The 24333-nt window shown below is 37.0% G+C and overlaps 1 protein-coding gene across 2 annotated transcripts in view; it reads right to left on the bottom strand.

The window, feature by feature from the left end:
- LOC132907400 (uncharacterized) overlaps positions 1–21723 on the bottom strand; it is a 538994-nt gene extending 517271 nt beyond the window's left edge. Inside the window, exon 1 of one of the 2 annotated variants that reach the window (XM_060960472.1) lies at positions 21378–21723. In XM_060960472.1, coding sequence (XP_060816455.1) covers positions 21378–21438 — 61 coding nt within the window. In that variant the 5' untranslated portion in view covers positions 21439–21723. The remainder of the gene's footprint in view (positions 1–21377) is intronic. The other variant, XM_060960471.1, reaches the window with a different exon arrangement.
- Between the last annotated feature and the right edge of the window lie 2610 nt (positions 21724–24333).

Genomic DNA, 24333 nt, shown 5'->3' on the forward strand with positions numbered 1-24333 from the left:
TCAAATACATTTGTTAAAATATATTCAAACGATAAACCGCGTAATAAACTCGTACAGCGACACGGCATACAGGATGAGTCACTTAAGATCTTAAGCTAAAATATTTTCCGATATAATAATTTGTTGAAGTGATCGTCACTTCTGAGAAAACTCTACATCTGGTCTTCGGTTTCTCAACCGCCTAAGGTCTTCGAAAGCCCATAGACAAAAGAATGCGTCGAGGAAAGATCATAAGCGGTACACGTCCGACGTTGGTTTAGGCAGTTGTTTCAGTCTCAGGGTAACGTTGCTAGCGAGAGGATCTGGATCGGCTTACATAGTACCGCATATTTTGCAATTTACTATTCACAATATATATACTTTCAATACCTTGCAGTTTGCCCACGCATTTCTTTAATTCCATCCACTGAATAACCTTAACATTATTAATATGGAAAAGATTTCAGTTTACACTCTCAGGTGACTCACCCTGTATTTTCTAGGAATTATAGTGAAAAATTGACAAGATGTCCATGTGAAACGAAGCGGGGAGAACTTTATACCAGTAAATTGCACGAGTGTATAATTCATGAAACATCAAAGAATAAACCGAAAGATCATAAGAGCACACGTTTCGCAATCACACGCAACACGTTAAACCTCAGTCGCGTATCGTTTCATTTCCTTGCTACGCTTTATTTCGCTTTGTGATTATCGCGATGACTAGACGCGCTTCATCCTCTAATTGCAGGCAAGAGCTCCGAGAGAAGAGGCCAATGGCATCTGTAATCGACACATGAATAGTTTACGAGCCATTCGTAACGGCACAATACCGGCAACTTGTCATCGAAACTATTTCCAGAGCGAATCGACGATCTATTTCACGAAACATACTCAGCTCTATTACGCGATGGTTCCCTGCGACGTGGTATCGACGCATCAGAACGATCGAACCGTCCGGCTACCGTCCAACCGGGATTTTATGGACTGCCGTACGAATAGTACAACAACCTTGAATTTAGTAGCGAGAGTCATTCGTGAACGCTCAATTGCTCACGATCGAATCAAAGATTCCCGAGTTTTGGCTGCACAAAGCTGCCAGCTTCTTACAATCTCTTTCCTCTGCCTCTGTCGTAACCTTTGTGTCATACGTACATAAAAGTACAGAAAAAACAACACCGAGTGTCCGCTCGTTTCGATGTGATATTCTTTTAGTTGCGTGTTGTTTCCTCAGCCGTACAGTAATTCACGAAAATATTTATACACGCTTATAGTAACATTCTACGGATATATCAAGTGTATTATACGTGAAATTTCAAACCAATATGGAGAAGCGTGTAAAGATTACAAGACGCTTATTACAAATGCATACAATTCATAGAAATTGCTGAAGTATTTGAACAGTCGATTATTCACTATCGATTATTCATTACATTATCAAGTGTATTATACGTAAAATTTCAAACCAACCTCGAACAGCATATAAAAATTACAAGATGCTTATTGCAAATATGTATAGTTCACAAAAATCGTCGAAGTATTTGAACAGTCGATTATTCATTATATTATCATGTGTATTATACGTGAAATTTCAAACCAATCTTGAAAAGCATATAAAAATTACAAGACGCTTATTGCAAATGCATACAATTCATAGAAATTGCTGAAGTATTTGAACAGTCGATTATTCACTATCGATTATTCATTACATTATCAAGTGTATTATACGTAAAATTTCAAACCAATCTCGAGAAGCATATAAAAATTACAAGATGCTTATTGCAAATATGAATAGTTCACAAAAATCGTCGAAGTATTTGAACAGTCGATTATTCATTATATTATCAAGTGTATTATACGTGAAATTTCAAACCAATATGGAGAAGTGTGTAAAGATTACAAGACGCTTATTGCAAATGCATACAATTCATAGAAATTGCTGAAGTATTTGAACAGTCGATTATTCACTATCGATTATTCATTACATTATCAAGTGTATTATACATAAAATTTCAAACCAATCTCGAGAAGCATATAAAAATTACAAGACGCTTATTGCAAATATGTACAGTTGACAGAAATTGCCCGAATATTTCAATAGTCGATTGCTCATCATCAATTATTCATTATATTATCAAGTGAATTATACGTAAAATTTAAAACCAATATGGAAAAGCGTGTTAAAAATTACAAGACGCTTATTGCAAATATGAGCAGTTCACAAAAATCGTCGAAGTATTTGAAAAGTCGATTATTCATTATATTATCAAGTGTATTATACGTGAAATTTCAAACCAATATGGAGAAGCGTGTAAAGATTACAAGACGCTTATTACAAATGCATACAATTCATAGAAATTCCTGAAGTATTTGAACAGTTGATTATTTACTATCGATTATTCATTATATTATCAAGTGTATTATACGTAAAATTTCAAACCAATCTCGAGAAGCATATAAAAATTACAAGATGCTTATTGCAAATATGTATAGTTCACAAAAATCGTCGAAGTATTTGAACAGTCGATTATTCATTATATTATCAAGTGTATTATACGTGAAATTTCAAACCAATGTGGAGAAGCGTGTAAAGATTACAAGACGCTTATTACAAATGCATACAATTCATAGAAATTGCTGAAGTATTTGAACAGTCGATTATTCACTATCGATTATTCATTATATTATCAAGTGTATTATACGTAAAATTTCAAACCAATCTCGAGAAGCATATAAAAATTACAAGATGCTTATTGCAAATATGTATAGTTCACAAAAATCGTCGAAGTATTTGGAAAGTCGATTATTCATTATATTATCAAGTGTATTATACGTAAAATTTAAACCAAACTGGAGAAGCTTGTACAAATTACAAGACGTTTATTGTAAATGTTGTTATTTCTTAATTCAGAGGTAGGAGTAAGGATTTTATTCTCTGGATAAATCTATCACACCGTTCTGAGCCGAAAAAACCTTCATTGCACATTCTTACATAGACTAGGGATAAAAACAAAAGAACGTCTTAAACCTATCGATTGTATCTAGAACAATCTTCTAATTACTATTTATTGTAACTAACACATCTGCATATGGATGGCGAGCACGAACTCACGTTGTCATTTTCAACAGTAAATATGTACAGTTCACAGAAATTACCCGAATATTTCAACAGTCGATTATTCATTATATTATCAAGTGTATTATACATAAAATTTCAAACCAATCTCGAGAAGCATATAAATATTACAAGACGCTTATTGCAAATATGTACAGTTGACAGAAATAACCGGAATATTTCAATAGTCGATTGCTCATCATCGATTATTCATTATATTATCAAGTGAATTATACGTAAAATTTAAAACCAATATGGAAAAGCGTGTTAAAAATTACAAGACGCTTATTGCAAATATGAGCAGTTCACAGAAATTGCCGAAATATTTCAACAGTCGATTATTCATTATATTATCAAGTGTATTATACGTAAAATTTAAAACCAATATGGAAAAGCGTGTTAAAAATTACAAGACGCTTATTGCAAATATGTACAGTTCACAGAAATCGCCAAAGTATTTGAACAGTCGATTATCCGTTATACTTCTCAGTAATAAAAGACCTAAAATATCCTACTATCCTATCGTCCCTGTAATTATACGTCCATAGAGTTGTAATGTAAAGAGTCTGTCTAAGGAATTGTAGAAATGTAATGTGTATAAAGTAGATCGAAATCATGGCAATAAGATATAAAGGCAACACGAGCGAACTATAATTAAGAAAAAACACAAAAGTCACTGCAGAGCTGCGCATAAGACTAACAACTCTCCGCGTAAGTCTTTCAGCCACAGCATTACCTGGACCAAGCAAATCTACAAACTTCTAATTTAACGCGACATTTACCAACGAGATCGTAACTCAGGGGTCACGGTCATTGGATCAACTCGTTTCTATATAGCATCAGCGTAGAAGTCATCGTGACAACGAAGATCCGTGTTTGTTCGATGCTTACAGCTTCACTCGGGGCTCAAGTACAAAGGTTCGTGGCGGCTGGATTTTAACGAAGTCAATTTGTTCCCTTGGTCGTGTATTTCAGGCACGTTTGATAACGCGAACTCATCTCCTGGCCCGGGTCCGTACAATAATTTGTTAACTCTCGGCTCATTCGGCCGAAGTTTCCATTTTGCAGTAATTACAAGTCGAGGTTTCCCGTCGCTTCTGTTCGGAATTTTTTAACGTAGCGCGACTTTCTTCGCAGGAACATCCTCTCTATTCATTCCGCGCACTGTCTTCGATAGAATTTTGCATTCACAAGGGAAAGAAGAATGTCCAATCCTTGAATTTGTAGTCGCGAGGAAAAATAGAAGGAGAAAATAGAGAACTGTCGAACACAATGGAAAATAAAAATTCGTTTGAACGAGCTTTATCGTAGTAATTTCGTAGAAATACGAATGATTTAACCGGTATGAAGTATTGTTACGAACAGCCCTGATAAATTCACACGTCTGTGAACTTGGCAATTCACAGGTTGATAAATTTATCACCCGTTTCTAGGGTAGTACTATAGCTGCCAGCTATTACGAAATTCGCAATTCATTTCTTGCTTGATTGCTGACTGTTTTAAAACGAACATAAAAAAGAATTGTAGAATTACGGAGCTACGATCGTATAAACTGTTGATGCATTGCTGTTAAAAACACGTTGCTTCGTTGTTCTCTACGGGAATATATTTGGATGTGAAACTAATAAAAATCTCTGAAATTATTACAAAGATTATTTAAATATCCCAACAAAGACTCCTAAATAAAGGATATTCATAGATAAATGCTTGTAGAGAATAATACAATGGAGCTGCGTTTTTTTTTAATAAAAATCACAAAACAGAGGTGAAATATTTAAAAAAAATGGTTGAGTTGCACGACTATAAATTTCTGTCAAAAGCTTGCTTCAGACGGAAAGGTTCGAGCGACGAAAAAAACCTGGCCGCAGTGGACCAGTGATGAATGAAGCAAATAAAGCTTCTCTGACTAGTAGCTTTAACGAACATCCGCCAAATCGGCATACAACAAATTTCATATGATCATAGACGAAGACCAACGACTAAATAGGAATTATTCCTACATATACGTTCGAATCAGATGATATAGAAATCAGAAAATATTTCAGTTTATTAAAATAGTTTTTCTTTTCTCGTATTACAGCAATAGTTTCTTAATATATTAATAAAAAGTATGAAATTTTCAATTTAGAAACAGCGATTAAAGTGACTCGATAAATCGAATAAATCGGAATAATTTTAGATATTACGAACTTTAAATTTAAAGAAACAATGATTGCATTGTTTTTATCGATTAAATTAGAAATACTTATTGGTAAAATTCAAAATAACTTTAAATATTTCGAATGATAAAAACCTAACATCGGAAAAGGACAGCGATGAAAGTTGTAAATTAAAATGAACGAGCGAGTAATGAAAAGAAAATAATACAATTATAATTTGATGTCGTGTTACGTTTAAACGCAAGTATTATTGCTTACACTTTTCTTCTGGCCAAAATGACACTCTTTACATCTGAACAACAATACAAACCAGATACAGGTAGACACGGCTAATGAAAGTCATTACCATTCACCGCCTGATTTTTATCAAGCTCATAAATATTTAAGGAAGCAGGTGCTCAGGCTGATTGCGCCGCTGTAAAGTACCAGAAATAGAGCTATTTTACTTTTTCACCGGGCCCCGAGTTTAACCTACAGCCCAACAATTTCAACTAAAGTATAGGCCATGTCCTACATGGGATGATAAACAACGAACAAATACGAACAATCGAAAGTATGGATAGAAACCGTCGAATTGCCCACGACTGCTTTCGTAATAACAATGCGGTGAACGCAACACGTGGACGCATAAAAATTAATTTTATTCTACAACTGCACATTTGTTTCTGATGAAAAGTGGAAAAGAGGAAAATTATTCAAAGTTTGCACAATGCATACTTTTGTAGCACGATTTTTAGTCAGTGCGATAGGTAACAGATTGTTGGGAAATTTTCAGAACAACGATCGACAATTGCATTATCAATTCGCCGATGTTTCTCTTTTAATCTTATTTATTCTAAATAATTTACAAGTTTGGAAATAATCAATTTACTTTGCATTTTAAGTTAGACGTACAATTACTATCGTAGTTGGGATTCCATTATGCACATAATTCCTTAAAATAAGAATTTTCAAGACTAATACGATTCAGTTACATCTGTTTTATTCCTGCTACATTCTTTGGATCATTTGCAACAATGTTTTCGTATTGTGAAATCGCTTGCTTTAGAATTCACTTTGGAAGATCACGTCGTTTTAAAGATACAACGATATAATATACGTTGAATGTTTTAAAGAATTCGAGGCGCCTCGTAACAGTTGATTAAACGCGTTTATTAAGCAAAAATATTTGTAGAATGTTATATTAATATTTGGAAAATATTCGGTAGGGTAGGCTGTGAATGAATGAGAGGGCACGTTAAAGCTGATGCACGCGCGCTTTGTTCGTGCAAGCGTGCTTCAAATTTCCTTGACCGAAAATCAGCTTACACTAATTTCCAAGCGTGACAAGAAAACCGAGCATCGTCCATTCTAATTTAATCGCGTATCGTCGTCGCCGCGCTTGCACACCCGCCCGTTACGCTTATTTTTACAAAAGCGTCGCGGCGTAAAATCGCAGCCGGTGTAATCGTGTTTTCCCCGCTTTTCTGTCGAGTATCATGAAATTTCACGAATTTCCTTCCTGGAAGCAAAATTCACAGAGGAGAAGAATAACGACGAGAAACGACGCGACCAAGACACCTCTGACTCTCGATTTTCACGCTCGTTTTATTTGTATCAACTTCAACCGAATATTTTTTAATTCGAACGAAGCCGCGACTTTCTATCTAAATTCAAATAAACTGGAGGAAAATGGATCTTTTATGTAATGTCCGTCGTTTCGGTGAAAATTATTTTTTAATTGGTTCATTAGTTAATTTGCAAACTCTCATTGATTATGCAGCTATTCTCAGTCATTTGTTTGAAATAACGCTAAAACCCAACTACATTTTCTGATGCGAAATAAGTTGGGAACTGATTATACTAGAGAAATTTTAGCCTACAGGAAAATTCAGTGAACTTGGGAATTAATTGAGGTAAACTTAACTAACGAACTTCGAAATCAATTTTCTCCAAGACAATGCTTCACTTGTTGCGATACATTTACTTTCTCATATAGATCAACCTTCTTCTCGAAATTTTAATAAAGTAGATAATAAATAAGACTGTAACACGGACGTAAAATCTCGCCTTACGTTAGAACTTCCTTCTCAATATCAACCTACGCAGAAGGGAAACAAAGTAGGAAAAAAAAAAAAAGAAAGCAGAGAAATGCTTAAAAAGATGCATAAAAAGGAGATCGACATTAACAAAATGAAACGTGCTGAAAGATCATTTATAAACGTTAAAAAAAAAAAAACGAGCATAACGGAGCATCGTCTATCGTGCAAATTAATATCACGTGTACCAGTGAGCGTTGATAACAATTCCGCGCAATTCCCACCGTCATCCCGTTCTACAATCGATATTAAAACACGCGACTCGTCAGGCCGCGTCTGCCTCAAGATTCCGGAGAAAAGGTCGTGGTCGTTGCTTTTACGTTGGCGGTCATTTGCACCCGATTAATCAGACATTACGCATATAGTCGATTGTAAGTATTTCCTTTGTTGGTCGACTCGACTCTTTCCGATACGAAATTACGTTAATTTTCGGGGCTGTGAACCAGCGCGGTGGTTGATTATCTGCTCTTTTAAATTGGATGGAAAATTACCGCAAACCGGGGCACGAGAGGTCGATCGTCGAAGGGGACTCGCGGCTCACGAACCGTTCAAAACGGTCATCTGACCCAAGAATTGGAGTTATCACGGATGAATGTCCGCGCGAATTTAGTTACGGCTCTTTAGCGCGCGGTCACTCTCTCATTTGATAACGCGCGATACGTTTACGCGATACGTTCGACGCATCGTAGCGAATACACGTAGATACAGGCGTTAAACGTATGTAAGCGTCGCATCCGTTCATCAATGCGCGCGTCACCATTTATCGTTTGCCGCGGTTAAAATGCTCTTTCGAGCCTTAAACAGCGCAGGCTCTTAATCAACATCCAACACACGGACAGCTACGGTTTCGACGGAATTTTCGTTAACGACAGGTGATTAAGTATGCGCATGCTGCTGACTTCGAAACGTTAACCTCGTCATGTTCTACTCTCCCTTCTTCGTTCTCCTCTTTTTTTTTTCTTCTTTTGCTCTTTTCTTCATTTTCTCCCCTTCACCTCTTTCGACCGTGCTTTTGACCGTACTTTCCCGACACTTTGAATAACGATGTAAGTAAATCGATCGAGGCGGGGACCGACCGACACTATTTTCCTGCAACGCTCTATTAATTTCAGTTGAGTTTCTACGTACGGTCCCCCGTGTTCCGTGATTAATTATCTGGCTGATAGCTTCATGGCTTCATTCTGCGTGGTAACGTGTATCTGACTGAAGTAGAAGGGGCGCCAGAATGAGCAGCACAGGGTGACAGATTGTTACCGTGAGATTCGGTGAACTTTTTTAGGGAACGTTCCGAGTTGACGGTTCCAACGGGAGAGTCAGATGTATACGCGGCGATGAATTGTTCGCGTATGCTTTTTGCGTTTTAAAGATAGGTATTAGGAGTAGTTTGGAGTAGACAGTTGTGAAATGTTACTCCCTGAGGTTATTCGGACCAGCTTCTAGTTTACTACAACATGGTTCCGTTTTCTCTTGAATATGAAATATTACGCTTCCAGTACCAACTTAAGTAACGTAGATTTGCAACTAGATCCTAAATAATTATCGAAATGTTATAAATTATTTTCATTAGAAAATAATTATCTTCTCCGAATCTTCAAACAAATTTTATCATATTACACTAGTGCAAAGAAATTTATTAATTTATATAGCAGTATGTAATTTATTCATATACACTTGTGTTGTGCTAAATTAGAACAAATATCAGTTCTTTATTCCTTGGAAAATTAATTGAATCGTTCAAAGCAACTATATTTTCCTTGTACCTTATTTAAAAATTTGGAAAGCTTCTAAACATTCACCGATTGTTACGCTTTTAACATTTAAAGGCATTACATGCCATCAGCACAACAGGCCTCGACGTTGCAAGAAGGTTTATAGCATGCCCTGCCTTCTAAAATATTCCGCAGGCAATAATCGAGGGGATTAAGATCCGGACTTCCTGATGGCCAATCTTCTGCAGTGATGAATTCAGGTAAATTCGCTTCCAGTCAACATTGCATCGCTTTGGCCTTGTCGGCAGAATCTTGCTGGAATATCCAATGTTTTCTAGCAAACGAAGTATAACTGAGAGGTTTAATTACCTTCTCTAAAACGATAACGAGCTACCGCTTTTCAAGTCTTTTATACGTACAGTAAAATCATTCTGTGTGGAAGAGAATTTGTAGCGCGACTACAGGAATGAGAACTAAGAAAAATAAAGAAATTAATATCAAAATTTCTTCCAAATCAAATGCTAGAAGAATATTCGCAAAGCTGGTTCGAATTAAAATTTTCTCATTCATCGGTCGGATCAGTAACACGAAATGAGAAGATTAATATCAAGATTTCGTGGAAGTAAAAAATATTGTAAAAATGTTACAAAGTTGATTCGGGACATTAGTAACATTATCAACCATTTTATCGATATTTCTATGTCCTCGTACCTCAACGCGAACCTTATTACATAGAAGAAAAAAGAATTTTCCATCGAAAAATTTCAATAGAATCGAGGGTAGCCGTACCATTATTCAATGACACAGAACAGTTTCAATGCTGCGACATAACGGCCACGATATAATTAAAATTCCTGCGCATCTATTAAAGCCGATCATCCCTAATAAGAGGAGCAACGCGCGCGAAACGTCAGTTGCGGCGCGGGTCAACGTATACACTCCGTTACTAGTGAAATTACAATGTAAAGAGGAACGTTGTCGCTCGAGCGATCGTTTGCAACGCTGCGCCGTGTAATCTAATTACACCTTGCCGCAATTATTACAACAGTCGACGAAGTGAACAGCATTTGTCGATTAGTGTGACCGTCATCGCGTACAGTCCATTAAGGGTAATAATTGTTAGAGCAATCGAGCCAGTTGAGAGTCGTTTTGTTCGAATACATATAGTCTGCAAGCACAGAAATACAAAAATATTGCGGAGCGTAGAAAATTTTATTTGCAAATTGATTTTCGTCGTTCCATTGAGATGCTAGAAAATGTTGCTCTTTAATTTTTACATTCAAAGTTGATATTATTTCTGCGAGGGCTCGACTCTTAAATTTCCGTTTTCTTATTCCGTTTTTACTTTTCTGGCTCTATTCCCCTTATTGAAGGAATTTTCCTCGAGAATTCGTTTAATCGAACAAACATCCTCCGTTTAATTATAACAAATAAAGTTGATTGCAACTGCGATTCAAAGAACGACCGAATGGAATTTCATCGAGTTTGTACAATGTACGTATTTAAATGATTTGAAAGTTCCAGTAATTTTTACGAATTTACTAATAATAGAAATCATAAAATAAGAGAGAAAAATCTAAAAGCTAAACTTTTTCGGCATTTTTTCTTCTCCTCGCCATTTTTGTTGCGCATTTGCCCAAAAATAAATTTTTGCCGTCGCACGGTTTAGTTTTACAACACCAATACGTCAATCAGAAGAGAAACATTTCCGTATAAGTGTGCTTGAATTGAAAAAAAAAAATGTTTTGAACAAATTGCAAATACCTTGCTGCGTTGTTGAATATTAAAAGTTTTAGATTTCACCGACTGGCAGTATTTTATTCGTGCAACAAATTGAACATTTAATAATGTCCCGAGCTGCCGTTGAATGGCGGCGCTTCGTTTAAAATACAATTTCTATTCTGAAGTGGCCGACAGTTTCAGTTTGAATAACTGTTGTCCGGATTTGTGTTTGCCAGCCAGTTTTAAATCCGCGGTTCGCAGCTTGAACGGTAAAAACAACGAAAACGAGGTTAATTAGGCGCATCGTTTACTCCGATGTGAATGGGAAGGAAGCAAACTAAGGAGGGCCATTTTTGACCTAGTCTCAGGAAGCAACGTAACTCTTTTATACCTCGATGTTAATTAAACGTAATAAAACAGCAAGGCCGAGCGACGAGTAAACGCAGTAAAATAGGGAGCGAATTTCGTGGTGGCAGTAATTAATCTCATTACGAGTGGCGGTAATTAAATTGACCTTCGATTCGAGCAACAGTTGTAAAAAAAAATTAACGATTATACTTTAAAAATATACAAGAATGGTCTTTTCCAAACAAATTTTAGCGATAAGAATTTTTTGATTATGCCAACGAATCAGAATATCTTTATTAACAAGTTTTACATCTAATAACCGATACAAATCAACATTTTTTTCTATTTCTCAGAAATTTTCCGTCTCTTAAATATAAAAAAAAAAAACAAATAATGAGAATTCATATCGTATCAGCGCCTGATATTTTTATATTTTCAATTCTATGAAGTAATATCTACAACATGACACCGCTTCGTCAGAATCCATCGAAATAACCTTCTTGTTAAAGTGCTCGCACTTGTAACATCATTCTGCCATTTATTAGAATTTATTAGAATTTACAAATGATAAAACGATTCGTTAAATAAACGTATCCTCTCCGAATAATCGTTCCAACGTTTCACGTGCGAACCATTATACCGGTATAATTCTCGCAATAATCCTAATTCCGAATAACATCGTCCATAGTGATTCTTTGCAATTTCCATGATAATGATAATCGCATCAGAGAAGTGAGAGTTAGGTATGGTGAGAGCAAAGTGCGCGGCTTCGTTAGCGAACCGCGCCCTTTCAGATGGAAATAACAAAACTAATAAACTTCCGGGGGAACAAAGTGGCCCGAGCGCCACGTTACAAGCCAGATTTACACGAAGGATTCAGGAAACAGAGAATCGCGTACGGCTTGCGCCCGTTGAATGCACTCCGCAGCCGGATGACAGGGTTAACGCAAGACTGCGAGCTTCCGCGTCTAAGATGGCTGCAAGTGCAACCTACAAACTCAATGCAATCTACCCATCCGCCTACAGGCTCATACTACCACCGAGTGCTCTATTTTTTTTCGCGAATAACGACGCGTGCATAATGCAGAGCCCCTAAGGCAACGAAGACTCAACGGAAGTCACGAGAATCCGCAAACGAGGAAATGAAATTTATCCTTCGAACAGGGACCAATGAAATACTTGCTACTTACAGTTCAACGATAATACGTGAATGTTTATCACTCGAATGAATAAGGAAAAGGATGTACGTATAAAGAGTTCATTTAAAATTAAATAAATTAGACGTATTTGAGATTATGAGGTGATCGTAAAGCAATTTTATTTAATAGAAAATATAAATGGTAATATTTATAGGGTGAGTCAAATATTCTAATACACGTGAAAGAAATGATTGGAGCTAAATTTTAAATACTAATATATTTTTCTGTATAATTTTGTACGATATGAAAGTGTGGAAACATGTATTGTATACATTATTATATTGTAAACAATTGAGAACTATATTTTTATGAGTACAACACGATGGTTATGTTTTAAATAAATTACACTTGTTGCATTAATTAAGAAACTCTGTGGTTGTATAGTTCATACGGAAAATAAAATAGTTTATAAAATCTATTTAAAGCCAAATGTTTATACGCGTTGAGTATGTTAAAAATTTCTGGACTATTTTAAAGAGCTTCGATTCGACTTTAACTGATCGATAAACGTTGTTCTGAGAATTCTCGAGGGGAAACTTAACAACATTCGTTTATGCAAAATGTCTGGCTGCTGAATATAGTTCTCCTCTGTACACTGCGCACACATACCAGTTGACACGGTTTTGATATTTCGATATTATATAAACTGCATAATATCTTCCACGATGTAAGACGGAATTAATTATAATTAATTATACGATTAATTCGCGACAAAAATTATGAAGAAATATCAATTAACGTGTTAATAGCAAAATATGGTCGTTAATTTGTTCCAAGTTCGCTCAAAGGAACTTCGTTATATTCCTTCTTACATCAGCAAACATATTATGCTTATTCTATGCCACAAGCGAAAATGTACCGAGAACTTGATCAATGCCTGCTGATTTACCACTATTCATCCAAGTTTAATACACGTTCAGCAACCAAATAATTGCTTCGACGATATTTTTTTCAATCGCAACAAATTTCGTACGTTATTGAACAGTAGATTAATCTACATTCCAGGGAAGCGCTTAATCTAGCTCCTATTAATAGCGGTGTTAATTACGCGTTTACGCACACCTAGGAAAACAATGGCGACACGTACTTCAAAAGCGACCAACAGTGACTTGAACCTAACAACTTTGTCGGGCAAAGTTCCCACTAGTAAACTACTATCCCTGACGATGTATCTTCATTACAAGGGTTAACTACTGTAGCACTATACGATAATGATATAAATGACAATTTCTTCGCGACTGTGTCGAGTGTGTTGGTTCTGTAATTCTAATGGCCAGGGTCCATACCTATTTATATGAATAATTAATTTTTAAATATTCAACTCCACCGTTTAACATAATCCTTTGTTATATTGAAATTGTGTTAAACAATTTTTGTGAATTATTATGAACTGTAGTTTAAACAGAAGATATAATTTTTACAAAATTCCCTTTGATGTCGACCTATTTTAATTATAAGAAAATTCCCAACTGCCAGGAACTTAAAACTTTTTAGGAATATTCCATTATGACAGTGCAACAAAAGTTTGAAGCAAGAGGAAAAGTGGAAAGTATACGGTGCATCGTATGGAGCGAATCGAAGCACCGAACGATTAAAACGAAGTATCTTCGCGAACTAAAATCGAAGTCTACTAAAATTTGGCATTCTCTAAATAAAATACGCGAAACGGAAGAACGGAAAGGCTGGAATCGAGTATAACAACCGATTCTTACGAAAGTATATTACAACGAATTACACTGACTATTAAACGAGGCGGCAGCATGGCCAAAGGATGTAAAATCCTTCTCTGTTCCGTTGCCAAGTTGTGTTTCTTAGAAAGGCAATCACGACTGCTTCGAACATTACATTCTATTAAAGTAAGCTGCCTCACTTTGCTAGCAGCTTCACTTGTTTAAAGGAACGCAAATTTTCAACGACCCGTTGCAAGAATTCTCTACGATCTAAATTTCCTCTTTAGAAACGTTCGCGTTCAGCATTTTCCGTCCTTCCAATTATTCCAACTCTTTTTGCCCTGTCCCGTGCCACCTATAATGTGCCAAAACAGAGAAAAAAGAAAAGGTTCGAATGTTTTACACGTTTCGCTTTTCTACATTTTACGTTTTATCGTCGTAAGGAAACGTCCCTTTTCGAAATAATTCAAGAAGAATATTTGAATATCGTTAATACGTCTGTTTCAACCAGTAGGAAATAAAAATCCAGCTTTAATTGCAGGTTCTGTTAGAAAGAGCTTCAAATCGTCAGATTTTTTTCGAATAACGTTTGTCCTTGGAGCGTGTTAGTTACGCTCCAGATGCCTAACGACTGGCAGAAAATATAGAAGCATATTTCTTGCAAAAAAACAACGCGTATTACCGTGCTGTAAAATGACGGCATCGCATCTAAAAAGTTAATTAAAACGTCCTAAGGTCACCGCGTGCTTGCACTTTTTTGTTACCCAGTTGTATTCACCGGACAAGAGTTGTCCAACTGGCGCGACCTTAATCTAATTTCGTTGAGATTTTGGAGAAGTTTTACTCTCGTAATAACAACAGAAATATCATAGCCGGCCACCGGCTAATGTTATAAGGAAAAACTTTCCTAAAGAAATATGCGGATCAATAGGTATTAAATAAAAAAAATATTCATATTTTTTATCATGAAACGAGTGAATCTATTGAAAATGAAGAAAATTCCTTTTTTTATAGATTATAATGTTAAAACTAACAGAGTAATGGAAATCATAGATTTATAATTTTCCATAAAAATTGTATAGATTTGCAACCGTGCATTTTTGTAGATTTCAATGTTTTATTATAAAATATATCGATAAAAGATTGTTCCTTTTTCTTCCATACAAATTTCATAATTTAATAATTCAGTTTTCACTCTAAAAAAGGTAAATATAAAAATTTCCATAAAACTGCTACTGTTTCAAATATTCTACTGAAACAACGTTATTACCATTGGCAAATTTCAAATATTTTATTCTGCTATTTCCACCATTGCCAGTGCTAATGCGGTCGCGGGAAAACATCGCGAAAAAACAGCTTAACGCGCTGGTGGATTTTCCCTAATACCTGGTGCAATCATAAAACTTTCACTTATCCACGCTGCAAATAGAAATTCGAGGAACGCTGGCAACAGACTACATGAATCTTTGTTAACTGAAAATTACTTTCCATTTTTTGCAAACGATATTTCATAAGCGTACTTTAGATAACAACGGCAGAGCTTTCGTATTAACGAAAAATTTAATTCGTAATAAGAAGTATTTAAACCAATTAAGGTAACGAAATTCTTTTTCGTCCTTCGCGAATTTCTCTTTTAATCTTTTTGTAGTCTTCGAATATTTACGTATTAATATCGCTGCTTTTCAACAAGAGGGTTTAATATTTGAAGAAAATGTTTTTGCATGAAATGGAAACGTGAAATCGTACATATCGAAGGATATTACTTTTTCATATTTTCTTCAAATTAAAATAATTTATTAAGAATAGAAAAACACGAAAATAATCCGTAATAATTAATCGAGTTTAATTATCTCTGTTGCTTGTTTTTTTCATAACAATTCGGTACACTCTCTTTCCCGCTGAATAATCTCATTCCCACGGGAGTTCTATGATACATACGTTCGATTAAACGGCCAATAATTTCGTGAACTTTTACGTTCGACAATTTTATCATTAAAACGACCACGAGGGAACAGGCAGGATGTTCCATGAACATTTCTTATCTTTCTAGGCATTTCCCGTGTCTCATTTTCCTTATCTATCTTCCTTTACTCCTATCTCCCAGCCTTTTTCCACGTGGAAAAACTCTCCCCGCGGCTTTCTCGAGTTCGAAATAAAATTTCCATTCGGTTTCCTTTGAAAATCGTTCGAAACCACTCTCAGAAAATTGCTGTCCCCTTAAGTAAGTCTCGCGCTGGGACAGTAAGTAGCAATCAGCAATAAGCAACCGAATTACCTGCTTGCCTATTGTATCGCAAAACAGTAACGATATCGATGTACAAAGGCGTATTTCCTCGAATCAAATGCACCTTAATACGAGAACGTGCACTTTGTTGATTACCAATCCAGGTAAATGCTAATGAAGAAGCATTTAATAATTCCATGACGAGATCACGTAAATTCGAACGATTATACTACAGCTATAGGTACACTGTATACAGATGCTAGTACCTGCTGTTTATCTTTGGCAACAAGTGCTATTTTAGATAATGAGTACTGCAACGTAGACCCTTTTTCATCTGAACGTCTTTAAAAATAGAAATAAGGTGATCTACTTGATGCTGTTAACTGCTATTGTCACGTATTTGTTACGTATTTGTCACGTATTTGGTCACGTACCGAATACTCGTCAAGCAAAAGTTAAATATCGTCAATTGAGGATTCTCACAAAGCTAAACGGGCTAAGTAAACTCGAGTTCCGTTTCCATCAGTTAAGTAATTGACTTCTACATCGTTTCCAATGAGTGCCTCCTGGGATCCATATTTATTTTTCAAAAGACCACCAGCCTCGTTCTCTGACAAACTGCTTAACTGATACAGATTTATTATGCCTTAACTATACTGTATGAATTAACCACAAATCACCAGTTCGCGATTTATGTATAATCACGTTGAAATTTTGAGGTATTCTCGCTACATGTACTTATCGATTATTTTCTCATTTCTTACAAGAAGATTCTTTCTTTTTCTTAATGTATGATATGCAGTAAAATAACATTTTTTTATAATTTGCGATTAAAATATACTTTTACAAGTGTCCTTTCTGTACAGATGATTTTAGTTAATTGTTACATATTCTATGAGTATTTAATACTTCGAAATAGAAGTGTAGGTTAAAGGTTATCTAATAATAAAACGGAGCACTGTATGAAAGTTTACATTCACGAGAAACACAAGGGAAATCTGTAAGCAAAGGAATAAGAAAACAGCGAAGCAATGCCTGCTACGATAAAAATAATTTCACCTGAAACAATGTCGAACAAGAAGCTGCATTTCATCAGCGCATTAACGTACAATGTAAGGAACGCACCGTAACCCTTTTTGCAACACGCACTCGGCACCCTACGCGGCACCCTACGCAAGACAGAAAGGAGGAATAGGAGAACGGAACGTGCTCTAACACAGCGGTTTTTCACGCAGTTGTGAAACAACACCACGGCCATTCGCCACAATCGATGTCCACCAGTGTTCTTTTGAACGAAACTCTTAAGAAACCTTGAACCGATTCATTTTTTATCCTGACCATGGAATTCTAAGTTTGACTCTCGGGCCAACGACCCACACGAAAAATCAATCTACGATTTCCTTTCAAAATGAAAAATGAGAAAAAATACAACCGAAAAAAGGAGAAATACCCGAACGAAACATAATGTTTTGAGACGAGACTCGATTCCAGAGCTTCGCGCTTTGTTACTGGCACCGATTACACGAAATGAAGTTCAACGAAACGAAGAGCTCAAACGTGAGGTCGAAAGGCCGTGCATGGTTAATGATACACGGCCAACGAAATTGTTAATTCCCGTTCGTAGAGCGAAAAATAACGAGCCGAAAAATTTCAACGAGACGAGGAAGCCTCGTGGGATATACAGAAGGGACTTGGTCCATCAGTTCGGGTCATCGTGTTAAATTCCATTTTATGGCGGATTCTTTGTCGAGATTCAAGATACGAGGTACAATTTTCTTTTGTCGAGTGTAATTTGTCGGAGGTCCACCTAACCATTTAAGAGATGGCACGTGGCTTTAAGATTGAGCGCTGAAAGGATCGGTTTAATGTAGTATGTCTGACAATAAGTGCTACGTACTATCTATAGTATGATAAATACTGTCTGTCATTAACCATTCTTTAACTATTTATTCATTTACATCGATGGTACAGGGAGCAATTTTCGCGTTATCGTACTAATAGTTCAAACTGTATTTTTCTAAATAATACACTGTCGATTTAACCATGCACTTTAACAATTTATTCATTTACATCGATGACAAAATACGTCGCTAACTGGACTGTGTATTATTTCGAAAAATACGGTTTGAAGTATTAGTATGGTAACGTGAAAACTGTTTCCTGTATTACTTTTATCGATAAATTTACAAATATACTTGCAACCTCTTTTTTCGATTTGTATTTCTTTAACTTCAAAATATTTCGCAGGTTAACATTCAGATGTAACATGTACAAGCTTCATGATCGCACTGTATTAATCCTTCCCACTAATGAATAATAATAAATGTCATACAAAATATGTCAAATGCAATTAATGCAATTAACGCACAGTAACAAATGCACGAAAGGTGACTAAAGAAATAATTACGTCTGTACGTTAACAAAGATATCTTCATAGCTAATATATATTACGTCACCACCGATCTTTGCAGATTCCACAGGGAGGAGTCTCGACAATCGACAATGAACACGGAAATACATGTGTTGGCGTATGTAACAATTACCCTGCAATTTAAATACGCGGCGTTCCGTTTAAAGAGGATCGTTCCAGAACGGTGTTTCGTTGTGCATGAACCCTCAAGCTGTGTCGATTAGCACGTGATGCACAGTGAATGGAAAAGCCAGCATAAAGGGAAACGATCGTAAGAAAAAATGCGCACGACTGCTCTGCTCCGGTGCTAACCTCGCATCGTTCAATGATAAGGTTACCTATAGACGTACACGGGGGAGAAACGAAGAAAAGAAGAAAGAGGAAGAGAGAGCTTTGAATAACTAAAGTGAGAGTTAACAAGAATCTGCATCGACCATCCTGTGTTAGTGAAACGAGCGGTTTCATGATTATTTCACGAACGTTTTTCTCGGCGCCCTTCTGTTAAAGAAACGCGGGAAAAAGTTTGCATAATGAAAAGACGCATTTCCCGTAGAGGTTCCTTCGTCGACAAAGAAGCGAAAATTCGCGAATTCCGACAAATTTTCTTCGACCGAATTTCTTGACCGTGAAGAGGAAACGTTGAAACGAGCTTTATAATTATAACAGAAAACTTGAGGCTTCTACGCGCGGTTTCTGTGTCGATATCTCTTTAATTATATCGCGTTGCAGTTTAACGCGGCAGGATTAATGAACTCGTTACGGCCGCTTCTTCCTCCGAATAGAAAATCAATTTCGAAGTTGGGTTCTATTACCGTGTTCCGATATCATCCAACTTCCTTTGCCAGTGAAGGGAAAAAATAAAAATTCCTACACGATACGAAGGTCGAAAACGGAAACATATAGAAATTAATTTTCCAGAATCATTTGTGTTGTTTATAATTTTGCAATTTTTCCATTTCTCATTGGGTATTCAGACAAAACAATGGCTGAAAGGAAATCATGCTACTCGAATTTTATATCGTTTAAATTTAAAACATGGTAATTTATAATATAAACATTAGTAAAATGAAACATATTATTCTATAAATTTTTTCTTCGCAGTTGTCAAAACACTAAAACTAACAAAATAAAAGTTACTTAGAATTAGCTTATTTCAAATCTCCAAAAAATATAGGGTGATAAACTTATTGAATTCTTGAAGTTGGAAAATTCTTTTGCTATATTTACTTAAACTGATCTCATTTTACTAGTGATTATAATATACTAATGATTTACTAATGATTTATAGTACACTATGGAGAGAAAATATTCTTCTGCATCATGTGCGTGTGTTTAGGAAAGTTCAACTATGTACGATACAGGAGCCTTAAAAGTCAAAGAAAAAGCCGATAAAAATAACCTCCTTTTATTATAAAATGTCCTTCGTTGCAATACATTAACTTTTATATCACGAATACCAACTATATTTGAATTTAATCTGGATTTTCATAATCGAAGTCACGATACAAACCATTATTGTCTATTCAAGCGAAGTATGCATATATATATATATATATATATATATATATATATATATATATATATATATATATATATTCTAATTATTGACAAATGTAACTAGCAAACTCTATTTATTCGAAAATCCTCGATACACGAAACAAGAATCGACAGAACTCTCAAAATAGCACACGTGAATCGAAACTGCTATAAAACGAAATTAATATTCGCCATACCTCAAACTTGTTTTTTGTTCTATTTCCGAAACCTATCAAATTAGATTGCCTTGGTAGAATCAGGCCGCGAGAGCGGTGACAGCATCGCTGTTTCCATCGTGAAACAGAGAAACGAAAGCGCCACCATGACATGCTGAACAGAGAAAACTAATCGGACCGGTAGACTGCAGCAACGTTTAAAAATAGCTGCGAAAAGGGACGTGTCGTGAAACTTTGTGGAACGATGACATGGCGATCGAATAGGAAACACGGAATAAACTGTGCCAAGGATACGCTCAGGGCAATTTGAGGTGCCAGAATTTTCTCTCGATCTCAATGCATTTTACCGCGTAGTATATAATTCGTGAATGTGGGGGGAAACGCTATTTTAGAACGTCCGACGCGTTTACACAGGCGCGACTCGTAACACATAACGTACCTTTTCAAACGTTTGTCGTAACGAACGTAACGGAAAAAGTTGACCGAGTATGTATGTGTATTGGGGGGAAGGAAACAGCGCTGTTCCGTTTGTGCGATACACTGCCAAACGCTGGACGAGATAGCGCACGTGGCCACACATCGCGTATACATAGACATTTACAAAAAAACATCGAGCACGGGACAGCGAACGTCTCTCGCGGGACCCCGCAAAAACTAGCGGCGCAACCAGAAACAATTTCTTATCGCGCAACCCCATTGGCCACCTGCGATCGCTCTACCAGATAGCGCGAAGGAGTGTAACATTGGACATGGGATATAAAATATATATAAATGAAGTTGGTATTGTTGTTATTGAACAATACAGTTCGACGACAGTACGACGCTGTCCTTGTGCCGTCGATACAATAAAATCGTGTAGCTCGATGAGTATTCTGGGATAGACGGGTCAAGTTCGACATCGAAACTCTTCGATACTTTGTCTAATGAAAAGGTTACCGAGAATCGAACGACTCGCGACAATGGTGCCCGCTTAAGGGCCCACTCGAGGTATTAACGGTACGATACACGTGTCTACCGATCGTACTTAGTGAATAATAACCATGCATGCTAACCTTGAACGCATCCCAGCAGAAACAGGCTGCAGAGGATCCAGATTCGTATCATCGTATTCATGGTCCGCTGGCACTTGACACTTTACTCGCGGCAGGATACACCTCTTCGTCACTAACTGATCTCCGTTCGTATCACGACCACATTCACACACCTTGTTGTCGGCACACGGCAACTCGCGTTCACGATTCTCTTACCGCCGGAAATGGGATACTGGCCGCGATATAGACTTGGATATTTCGGAAGGAAGGAAACGCAACGTGCGTTAAAACTACACGATTCACGGGACAAGGCGTACCGGTACGTACCTCGCACAAGGACGAACGAAAGCAAACTGAGGCACTGTTCCCTATCCGCGTTCGTATCCGCCGAACTCCCTCCCTGCAGCCCGCGTCCGCCGCCAGCGCCCTCCTACCTGCACTCCATATACCCGCGGCCTCCCCTCCATCTCCGCGAGTCGCGCTCGACACTCTCACCCTCTCTTGGCCCTCTCTCACCCGAAACCCCACCTGACGCTTCCGACAACCCGTTTGCATCGTCTTCCTCGCTCATTTTTCCATCGGGTACGATCGTTCTACCTCTTTTCTGTTTCCTGCGATCCCTCAACCCCTTTTTTAACCGACCTTATCGAGCACCGCCGATGCGCCCGGCCGATGTCATAAGCCCCTTCCCGTGGCCGCTTATTCCTATGTGTCAATTTATCGCGCTTTTTAGATTATCGCGCCATGCGGATCACTCTCTCGTTTGCCTCATTCTCTGTCCCTCTCGGTATCGTAGGTCGCGCCTGTGCCAGTTATCTCCGTCGCCTCATTGCCGCGAAAGGGCCCACCTTCCATCGCATCGCTTCGAACTGGGTTAATACACGGGAAACGATTGTTTGTAGCGCTAGCCCGCCGATACCAACGGTTCTAGGTTGCGCATCGCGCAATTTCATATCGATACCTCCGAGTTCCCACTAATTCTCCGATTTTATGAAAGGAACTGCGCGACACTCGATCGCGATACCTTACGGTATAATTACTATATTAAGGCAGACGATAATAGATCCGTTGAATTCGCACAGTTTCGCGGTTACTTGCGATTGTCTCTGCTAATTTACGAGGGTTTCTAATTGTCTGCTTTTGTGAAAGTGTGCAAGGATGACAGTGGTTTTTATTTCTTGGTAATTGTTGTATCGTAATTTATTTAGCGTAACGTTATTTGATATATACGATTCTAGATGATGCTGGATATGATTATTAATACCTTTAACTTTGACAAATAAGACGACGCAGGTGTTTCTTTCCTTTTTCACGTCTTTTCTCTTCTCCAAAGCTCATCTATAATTATTGATTAGTTGTCAATATTTAACCCATAATCGATATGAAGGGTGTTTAATAAGTGTTTTATAAGCTCATTATATTCTACTTTAAAAGATGCTTAATTTAGGTAAAGGCTTATTTATCCTTCAGTCTTTCCCTTTTATCTATTCTTTATAATCTTTTCGGTATAAAAATCGATAATGGTTGAAACATATTTAACGTCACACGTTAAAAACTTATTTAAGACATATGCAGTACGTTTCTCTTTTCCGCGAAAGAAAAGTTTATTGTTTGAATTCCATGAAAATTGTATTCAATCCGCGAAGCTTTCACGATCTAATCAATAATACAGTGTGTGGAAAGCAGTTATTTCAATTTGTCAGCTGATCGACCCCTTTAGATACCATAAATTTCTGATTATTGATGCACAAATGTATTCAATGTTTAATTTATTTCCAATGCTATCACCAAAAGTAAACTATGAAGAATGGCAATTCCGCAACGTATGATCGATTTCGCACGAGAATTTAAAAGCTGAAAACAAATAAATCAAAATTAAAAATATTTTATAAAATCTTATCTTGTCCTCAACAGTATATAACTTTTCGACTATGACATTTATATTCGTTCGATTTCAAAATTTAAAAATTCATCATTGCATCTTTGCCTTTGGGTTCTTCTTTTTTAATAAAAAAAGGCGCAAATATATTGTACTTTTGAATGTTCACGCCAAATAACACGTATTATGTTTTCGAAAATAGCCTTCAGGCTACTGTTGATTGGCCTATAGTCGTCGAAAATATCCCCGATTTTTATCGGGACGATATCGACGAAACTCCATTATTTCTAAAATGTATTCACGCTCGGCTATAGAGCAGACACACGCTAGAGAAAGAGGATACCTACGAAGTGCACAAAATAATATAGATATCCCTCACAGTTTGTACCAGTTAGACACATTGTATTTTTGCAGAGCAGCCACTTCTCTGTCATTTTGTTCGAGTACTATTTCGTTGTTAAAGGGTCTTTAATATAGCGTCGATTTTAACCCACGCTACGACCATTTCGGGATTGTAAAACCAGCGAATTCCACGGTTAGACCATTCGCGCGCATCCATTACCGGTTCGTTGATACTTTTTGCAATTTACGAACGGTATTTTCGCCCCATTCAGGGTCAGTGCGCGCAGGTTACATTCTTCTTTTATCTTCATTCGTTTCTATTCATGCGGTTTGACAATATCGAAATAATCGTGGCAGTCTATAGACGCAACGTCGGAACGTTCTATTCTATATAGGAAAATGACGGTGCACTATGTACGATGGGATCGACGACGATTCCGCTTAAATTTCAAGATCCTCTCGGTGACAAGCTTTCAAGAGCGTCTCGCTTCGAATGAAAAGCGGAATACTTAAAAATAAAGAATTTGGAGAACCCGATTGTCGACGCAAGAACGGTATTGACGAATTTGTCATTCTCGTTCAATGCTCGGGGTATTTCCTACGCGAATCCTGACGCTGACAGCTCTTTACCGCTTCTCGCGGATTCGTCCCCGCTCGTTCTTGCTTATTTTTCCTTTTCATCAAAACGATCCCGCTTCTTTCATGCCTCCCACCGAATTCTTTCTACTTCATAACGCGTTTAATCGAAATCGCGGC

Source organism: Bombus pascuorum, chromosome 5 (genome assembly GCF_905332965.1).
Source record: "Bombus pascuorum chromosome 5, iyBomPasc1.1, whole genome shotgun sequence".
In the NCBI taxonomy this organism is placed as follows: Eukaryota; Metazoa; Arthropoda; class Insecta; order Hymenoptera; family Apidae; genus Bombus; species Bombus pascuorum.